The 9,812-nt window shown below is 39.4% G+C and overlaps 1 protein-coding gene across 1 annotated transcript in view; it reads left to right on the top strand.

The window, feature by feature from the left end:
• The window catches only part of TADA1 (transcriptional adaptor 1), a 31,646-nt gene extending 24,208 nt beyond the window's left edge, over positions 1-7,438 (top strand). Inside the window, exons 7-8 of the mRNA XM_018555909.1 lie at positions 292-454; positions 7,248-7,438. Of these exons, the coding sequence (XP_018411411.1) occupies positions 292-454; positions 7,248-7,397 (313 nt within the window). The 3' untranslated portion in view covers positions 7,398-7,438. The remainder of the gene's footprint in view (positions 1-291; positions 455-7,247) is intronic.
• Positions 7,439-9,812: the final 2,374 nt, after the last annotated feature.

Below are 9,812 nucleotides of genomic sequence, written 5' to 3' on the forward strand. Positions count from 1 at the left end.
TTATTATTATTATTATTATTATTATTATAATACAGGATTTATATAGTGACAACAGTTTAAATCTCTGAACTAGGTAAACCAAACTACAAGTTCTTTGGTATGTAAAGAAACTCCTTTATATTTCACCTGTGTGTTGGGCTGTTTGCCTGGAATATCAATACCAATGTATGTGACAATAGCAATAAGCTTAAAATTAGCTGTTTTTAGTGTCCTTCCTGACTTTCACCAGATAACTCTGAATAAATATGGGTCTTATTGATGTATTTGTTTTTGGCTTTCTCTTTTGTTTAGCCCCCAAGCATTCTCCACTTCCCCTGGAAACCAGAACCTTGGAAGTCATTTACATCCTGATGATGCAGAGCAGCAAGCTGCCCTCTTATTAGCCTGTTCCGGGGACAACCTGCCTCCTAGCCTGCCTCCAGTTAATATGTATGACCTTTTAGAAGCCTTAAAGGTAATGTCAACTATCTGTGTCAGAGCATGCCAGAGAAGGACAATTTTAACTCTAAACCTATATACCGTGTGGTGATGCATACCTGCACGTAGAAGGTTTCTGCATTATGCATGTTTATCTATGAAGGTTAAACTTGACAGTAATGTCTAGACTGTCATTGCTGAGACCTCCTCTGCTGTGCCATTTGCCTGACTGTCATGCAGATGCTTTGGCTTCAGTGCTTTGAGTCATTGACCTGAAACAAGCATAGTGATGAATTCTGTCTCCATTGAAAACATGTTTGTTTTGGCTTTGTGACTCAGACGTAGACAACTATCATTTTCAAAAGAAATCCAGCAATAGCAGCCCCTACATAGCTCTTGTAACGGGTGTACTTTAAAAGCTAAAGCCACCCAAACATTATGTCAGGTATAGGTGTCTCATGGGCTGGTAAGCCCTTGGCTTTTTATGCATCTTGAATACACACAATAGCGAGACTTCGCTGGGTGTTTTTTGTGCCAACCTTTGCATGCGTCAACACTTCCTATTGAAATTGTAATAGAAAAATAAATCCAGCAGCTAGCATGGGAACCCCTCTTAGTAGTCGCATCAGATTTGCAGACCTGTGATTTTATAGGTTTAGATATCTCACTAGTAAAGTCCTTGAGATATTTACAAAATGGTTGTGGTTTTATCTCGTCTGCAGCTACAAAAAAACCAGAAATAGCCGCTTTGGGTGGACTCATCATTTAACATAAAAGCAACTAGTACTGTATTTGTCTGAATGTGGGCCTATATATGGTACAGCGGACCTTTTACCCCTTTTGGCTAAAAATCGAAATGGACGAAATGGGTAAAGTTCCTCTTCAACACAGCTAAGTTATGAAAAAATTGTTGGTCTGATGGGCACATTTGGGAAGGCCTAGACATGTGGTCACATAATTTCTGTTTACAGTTGAACTCTGGGAAAATTTAAATCTACTTTTGCGGTGGGGCTCTACAACCCCAAACCTCACCCCCCAAAAGGGTTAAAAGCTACTTTTTGCCTAGGGTACCATTAAAAAGCAGTTACCTAACTTTTATGCCACACTTTCCCAGCAGCCAGTGCTTTCTGTTCCCCTTGGTGTTCTCATTTACAATGCAGGACAGCTGTTTCTGCATTTTATGTGATGTCACAATATGACCGATGGCTTCGGGGGACCTAACAAACTGAGAGGAGGAAGCCTACAAAGGATAGGGTAAGTAAAACTGCTAAAAATATTAGCAATTGGCTAGGTACTTTTTACATTTCCTCCAGAGTTCTGCTTAAGAGGTAGATCAAAATTAAAGTGATATTAAAGCCTAACTTTTTTTAAATTTCTCCTTTTAAGGAGACCCTCCTTTGCTGGAGGCTGTTGCTTTTATTCCTTAAAAGTGCCTAATCCCTCGTTTTCTAGTGGCTCCCCGCAGCGCACTTTCCCCCGCCCCCTGCACGGGTGCCACCATCGTTCTATTAAGTGTGTAGGAGACTGGGGTAGAAAAAAGGTGCTGGGCCGTTTTTACCCTAATGCAGAGAAGGCATTAAGGTAAAAAATGCCCAGACCTTAATACTACTTTTAAGGTCCTCTTCAGCAGAGTCTGTGATCAAGTGCCTAGACCAGGGGTAGGCAACCTCAGCTCTCCAGCTGTGCTGAAATTACAAATCCCATAAGGCATTGCAAGCCACAGGCATGACTCCCAGAGGCAGAAGCATGATGGGATTTGTAGTTTCAGCACAGCTGGAGAGCCAAGGTTGCCTACCCCTGGCCTAGACCTTTTACACATAAGTACATGCAGCAGAAGGGGGTATAGAGCATAATGGATATGAAGCCTTTATGAGAATCTGGTCTTGCAAGATTGACTTTTGTCTGATTCATTTAGACAGTCATGTTAAAGTGATATTAAACTCTCAATCTCTTTTTCGATAATGAATCCAGATTCAAACAAATATACAGTGGGTATCGCAAAGAATCAGCCCCCTTTAAAATAATCACATTTTGCTGCTTTGCGGCCTGAAATGAAGACCGACACAGTTTTTGTTTTATCCAGCTGCATTTACTCAGTGCAACTTATAACATCCAAGTGAAAGATGTAACACCAACATGTCAGAAAAAAATACAAAAAAATCAAAAACAGAATCTCATGCTTTACTGTAGGAATGGTGTTATTTGGATGGTGAGCTATATTGGATTTCTGCCAGACATATCGTTTGGTGTTGAAGCCAAACAATTAAATTTTAGTCTCAATCAGAATCTTCAAGGGGCGTTTTGGCAAAGCTAAGTCGTGACTGCATGTGGCCTTTCCTGGGGAGTGGCTTTTTTTCTTGCAACCCTCCCATACAAACCACATTTGTGCTGCTTCAGAGTTGCTGTAGGCCTCTCGGTAGCCTCCCTGACCAGTTTCCTCCTGGCTCTTTCATCCAGTTTGGAGCGACATCCTGATCCAGGGAGGGTTTGTGTTGTACCAAATACCTTCCACTTCTTAATAATAGACTTGACTGTGCTTCTAGGTATTGATAAAGCCTTTGAAATGTTTTTGTATCCATCTCCTGACTTGTGTCTGTCCACAACCTTATCCCGGAAATCTTTTGACAGTGCCTTGCCACCCATAGCTGATTGTTTGCTTCAGTTGCACTACCAGGGACTGGAATGCTCCAGGAAAGCTATTTTCATGCTGAGCTATTCAGAATGACGACAGCTGATCACAGTTGAAAGTCAAATGCCTCTGTGTGCCATTGAGAAGGTGATTTAGCTACACCTGATTGAGTTTACAAGTCATTTTTAGGAGGGGGTGAACCTGTGATTCAACTCTGTGATTCTGTTTTTGAATTTAGAATTTTTTTTTTTCTGACATAGCTTAAACTTGGATGTTATCAGTTTCACTGAGTAAATACAGCTGGATAAAACACAAACTGTGTCTGTCTTCATTTCAGGCTGCAAAGTAAAAATTTTTTAAGTATTTTAAAGGAGGGGGGGTTCTTTTCTATACCCACTGTACATTGCCCAGCAAAGCATTGCTTTATATTTTTGCCCATACATTTACAATCATCATGTTTCTGAACGGCGACTTCCAAGTCTCTGAGCCCAGCTTCCCTGAATTTCCTGTCCAGTACAAGATCACAAAAGGACAGTGCAGACTGCAGGTGCTTTTCATCAACTAGCTTGTAGAAGGGAGGAGTAGGGGTCAGGGGGGATGAGAGTAGCTTGATTTGCTGTGTCTGTGCGTTTGTGGAGACACATACGGCTTACTAGCACACACAAGGGTGTCTGCATAGCACTCTGCTTGAGAAAGGAGTCCCTGTAAAACAGGAAGTCAGGGCCAGTGCTAAGGAAACCAGCTGATTCTGCAGGAAACTAAAACATTTGCACATTGAGGAGCAGTCTCCATTGTAAGTGATTTCATCAGCATTTGAAATAGCTTAAAATCCTTTTGCCTTTTTAGTATCACTTGAAGCACTTCTATATATTTTTTTATTGGGAATGATGTTTATATGTATTCTGGCATAATACCAATTCCTTTATCTACAACTACATTTGCTCAGCAGTAATAGTAATCATCCCTCTGTCAACAGCTGGCTTGTAATGGATGGCACCTGTAACTTTCAGTGACTTTAACTGATCATTTGGTAGAAAATCTCAGTACAGCTTGGGATTCTTGTAAGACCTACAGTATATCCGAGGCAATATTATCACCATAGTTTATTTTAAGGAAAAAGCATTACAAATTGATCTGAACTAATCCTGCTTATTTAACGGTTTCCCAAAACCAGACATCTGGTGATAACTGTCACAGCACAATGTGCTTATTTCCGCTCTCAACTAAACTTTCACACCCTCAAATAGCTGGTGTTCTAGCTGATCAGATGGGCAGCACCATGGCAATTGCAGATCTAAATAGAGGCTAAGCTAGCACTGTCTTCAGCTGTAAAGGATAGGATATTTAGTTCCACTTTAACCGCTTGCCGTCCTCCCATTTCTAAATACAAGGGCGGACTCTTCCCGACAGATGGAACGTGATTTTTTTTTTCCCTCCCCCTTCTTGCGTGCGCAGAATCCCACAAAATTTTAACACATCGGCTCCTTACACTAGGAACGGAGGAGAGATCAGCATTCCCACAATGCTGATCTTTCCTCCGAAGCTTGAAGGCGGAAGTGATGCATATTACATCACTTCCACCTTTTAGCTGTCATTTCTCTGGCTGCTATAGCCAGAGAGTAGATCCATGCTTCATCAGATTCTTTGGGGTCCCTAGGTGACAGGGGTCTTAGAGAGCCTCGATGTTTCCATAAAGAGGACCTTTCATTGTACATTTATTACATAGGGGGATAAAAATAAAGTTAAGTGTAAAAAAAAAAAATGAAAGCCAATGATGTCCATCAGTAGCTGATTTCCTCCACTGACCTTATGTGCATCATCTTGCACATGTGCCATACCAGATTTTTTTTTTTTTAATGGAGTGTATTTCTGCCTGGTGGGGGGCACAGATTTCTGAGACTGGGGACACCATGCAAGGAAGAGACAGGTACGCACTACTAACCTTTAGTTTTATTTAGTAGACTATATTTAGGTAGAACTTGTGCCGTGTTTTTAACTGCTTGAAGACCAGGTGTTTAGACCCCCTTCCTGGCCAGGCCATTTTTCAGTGTTCAGCGCTGCAGTACTTTGACTGACATTTATTCCGTCATGCAACGCTGTACTGAAACACATTTTATACCATTTTTTGGGGACAGATAGAGCTTTCTTTTGGTGGTATTTAATCACCACTGCGGGTTTTATTTTTTACTATATTCAGGAGAAATTACTGAAAATTTTGAAAAAAAAACGTTTTTTTTAAACATTAATACTAATATTACAACTTTTATTACCCACTTTTTTGGTAAAATATAAAAGACGGGGTCACGTCGGGTAAATAGACACCAAACATGTCAAGCTTAAAAATTGCGCGCACTCGCAAAATCGCAAAAAACTAGCATGCCAAAAATTGGCCATAGGCGATGCTTTAAAAGCTTTTACCGCTCATCAGTTTAGTGTTATCAGTGATTGATGGCCCTAGAACTATTGCTCTCATTCCGACGTTCGCGGCGATATGTAATGGGCGCAATCGTCGTTTTCGCAGGTATGCGCACCTGACGCATGTTTAAATGCGTGTATGTAGGGGTGGGGATTTTAAACGTTTTTTTTGTTTTGTTTAATTCTTTTTTGTGTAACTTTAAAAAAAATTGGGGGGAAACTTTACATTTTTTTACTATTTTTTTTTTTTCACTTAGCAATAAAAGTTATCACAGAGGGGGCTGAGAAACCCCCTTATGTGATAGCAAAAGAGGTGACAGGTCCTCTTTATGGAGACATCAGGGGAGCCTCTTTTCAAATAGCGGGGATTTCCCAAGCGGCGGATGTAACAGGACGGGTATACACGCCCAGTTACATCCAAGAAGCTCTCGGCCGGCCGTGTATACACAGCGGCTGGCCGGGAGGTAGTTAAACAAACACAGAAGGCAATAAACAAACTTATACGTTCTTACACCTTTGTCATTGGGGCAGGACGTGAGGGCTGATTTATCCAACTGGATCTTGGACATCAGTAAAAACCTGGCAGAAGTTTTAATCCTTTACCACTGAAAATCATTTTGGCTACAGATGCACTTTAAAGTGAACATGTGTATGAAAGCCTTCATGTGTAGACTTTGCAAGAACTATATACAGTAAACTCTCTGTTATCCAGTATTCAACTAACCAGAACTCTCATCTAACCAGAAAATGAAAAAAAATCCCCTGTGTACTCGCTGATCTGCGGCATGTATTATTCTGGAAATGATTGTCTATTTGTCTTAATTTGCTTTTCATTACTGCATTTCAGTATTAATATGAAGTCAATACAGAGTTTATGAATTATATGGTATAGTATGGGGTACGGCATTAGTTAGACCTATTTTTAACAGTAACTCTCAAGCAACCAAAAATTACTTTTATCTGGAATCTACCAATCCCCACGGATGCCAGATAATGGGGAGTTTACTGTAGTTCAAACGCTTGAAATGATGGCATTTTCAGATCTGCTTGTAAGTGAAGTTTTTTTTTTGAGGTTAAACATCCTCATACTAGAGTATGAGAACTAGACAAGACGGCTTTTTTTTGTCACCCTTATAGTTTGTCTTTTCTATAAACGTATGGGCATATTGTGTAGGTTTTCTGTAAGCATTTCCCAAGGATGAGGGCATTTCCTATGCGGCTTTATGTGTTTAAACATGTAGAAAATTGATGCAGCGTACACTGATTCATCATAGCTATGTTAATGAAAACTGATCATACATGTGGCAACTTGCTTGCTTGCTTTGCAATGGAATTGAAAGTTTATTTGCTCAATCGAAGATGTATAAAATAGTCGTTCCAGTTGACTGCAAGGGGATGCGATTGAAATTTCTCAATCTAATGCAGTGGAAAGATTTCATCAGTTTCAAAGAAATTACAGTTTTATTTCTGATTTGATTCCATTTCTGTTCAATTTTTCTAATGTTATTGAAGCTGTCAATTTCTTGTCTAGTTCCGACTTCACAATTAATCGAAATTTTGATGTTTGATCAAACTTGTTTTTGGCAATTATTTGTGATTCCTGGTGACTCCGAAGTGGTAAAATTGACTGAGCATTGCCACGTGTATGGCCAGCTTCATTCTGCTTTCTGATGGAAATACACGGGCGGAATGTTCATGGAATGTATATTTGAAATAGCGGAAATTGGAATAGGATGTGTTTTGTATTTAGCGTCACTGACTGTAAACATGTAACTTTATTTTAAAGATTCACAGAGAAGTTATCCCTTCACACACCGTATATGCACTGAACATGGAGCGGATACTCATGAAGCTATGGCATCCAATCGAACAAGAGCTCCAGCAGGATGTTATTCACCGGCAAAGATTAACAGCTAAAGAGGGATTATTGTGTTAAAGACAAAATATTTTTCTTATGGACTAATGAATCAAATGGCAGCCATGGTGCTCTAAACAACAACAACCCAAGCATGGGCATCTGTTCGCATCAGATGGCACAGAACTTTGTTGGACTTTTTTCTTTTTCTTTTGTTATTGATATAAACTAATTTTTATTCAAATATCATTTTAATAAAAATATTTTCTAGCATAATACATCTTTTCATAACCGTTTAACCTAATAGATTGCAAATTAACTAGTGACTTTAGGAAAAGATTCTCAGAAGGTGATTTTTCTCTACGTATCTTTTGTGGTTTCTTAGACCACACAGAAATTATCATGTTTCGTTCTTTCTATGTAAAAGCTGAATAGAAGTGTGTTTTCCTGTTTATTAATCTGCATATTGAAAAGCTGGCTTGTTAACTGGAAATTATTTTATTTTTCACAGCAGGCAGCCCAACTGGTTTCAAGGATCTATGAACAGTCTTAGTGTGTGCAATGACTGTGTAATTCATTTGTAGAATGTCCTTTTTATTTTGATGCAAGGTCAACTCTTAATGTTAGAAGTTCCCCTTGCCATAGTTACACTGTGAGAAATGGAAATATATATATTTCAAGGTTTCCAGTGTTTCCAGTTGCTTTATTTTATGTAGCCAGAATTGAGGAAGGTGGTGCATTTTTTTAAAATTTAAATATTTAAATTTCCAGCCAACAGGTGGAGCTGCGGGCTCCTTTTCACACTTCATGTTTTAACGGGCTATTCCTAACTACTGAACTATTGAATAATAAAAAAAAAGCCTGTTGTTTACAGAGCTTAATAGACAAAGTTCAAAATGATACACACACAACTAAGTCATAGAAGTTACTCCTGCCTCTCTTTATCCTCCATGTCTGCTGTGTTCATATGGCAGCATGAAGATTCTATGAGAGATAGTCTGAAAGCAGCTTATCCCTTTAAAAAAAAAAAGAAAACTGGAGCAGACAAAACCTGGAGCAGATTTCCACTGCGGCCAACCAGCTTCTCTCTCATTTTCAAATCTTACCTGAGCAAAATGAAGAGAGATGCTGATTGGTTGCCATGGGCAACTGCTCCAGATTCTGTTTGCTCCACATAATGCTTTGTAAACTACTGCTCTGGGCACACCATATGTTAAATATTTGTAAAATTAATATATCTTTTTATATAAATAGTAAAAAAAAAAATTATTTGTCCTAAAATCATTATAGCTTCCTTTTATAAGATTATAACCCACCTACCTCTGTTATTAACAGACTTCCTCCCACCAGGAATGAGACAGTGGGTGCAATTTTTTTTAAGGTGTTTTATTTAGTAATTGTATCTAGTAATTGTTGCAATCCAAAAGAAAAATGGGGCCCACAAAGCCTCAACACAAGCAACCTGCAGGTTGCAATTAAAACAAACACTCATACACACCACCACACAACCTGCCCCCCACCTCGGCAAGACATTTCCTAGTAGGGTGACTCACACCGTCAAAGAATATTGCTATGGCAGTGTAATAAGCATGAACTGTGTTCATGCATCCAGAGCTGAAACCCCCACCCAAGGACACCATACTCTGACAAATTTCTTAGGAGTAGTGTCCTAGATCAATTTATATTTAGAGACAACCTAATTCACTAGAGTTATACACATCTCAGTAGTAGGAGGTTGGGATTTTTTCCAGTGCAACAAAATTGCCTTATGGGTATAAAAACTCAATAGTTGGAATAGAGTCCTCTCCGCAGTACGGGGCTAAATTGGTTCCACAATACTCCACAACATCACTGAAGGCGTAAGAGGAAAAGAGATACCCAGCTTACTCTGTAGGTGGTCATGAATGATGGACCAATATGCTTGGATACATGGAGAACACCAAACACTGTGAAACAAGCTCGCAGGCTTGAATGCACAATGTGGACATCAAGCAGTGTCATACAGGCGCATACATTTAAGCCTGTGAGGAGTGTAATAGAGACCATGATACATTTAAATTGTATACATTTATTGGCAGTGCGTATAACATCTGTAAATCATGTACGAGTAACCTCCTCCCAACAGTCTGCCTCAAAAGTAAGTAAATTACTTCCATTTTTAATATGAGCTAGCATAAGGAGAAGGGGTAGATGACTAACGCAGAGCATAGATATTGGTAACAACCTTCATCAGAGAAGAATTATGTAGAAGGTTTTTCAGAGAATCAGACCTTAAGACGACTTGTAGCAAAACTTGAAAACCATATTTTCGGGAATGTTGTCTGAAGGAGTCTGACATTCAACAAAGACCTCATCGGAGAATAACAGAGAGATACTGGATTCCTTTTTTGGCCACCAAACCATGTCATTATGACCCATAAAACTTGCAAGCTTGAGTTAAACCATGAGGAGACCGCAGAGAGTGCACAGTCGAGCATTAGTTCAGTTCCTACTTGA

Source organism: Nanorana parkeri, unplaced genomic scaffold, assembly GCF_000935625.1.
Source record: "Nanorana parkeri isolate BGI_ZX_2015 unplaced genomic scaffold, ASM93562v1 scaffold217, whole genome shotgun sequence".
NCBI lineage: Eukaryota > Metazoa > Chordata > Amphibia > Anura > Dicroglossidae > Nanorana > Nanorana parkeri.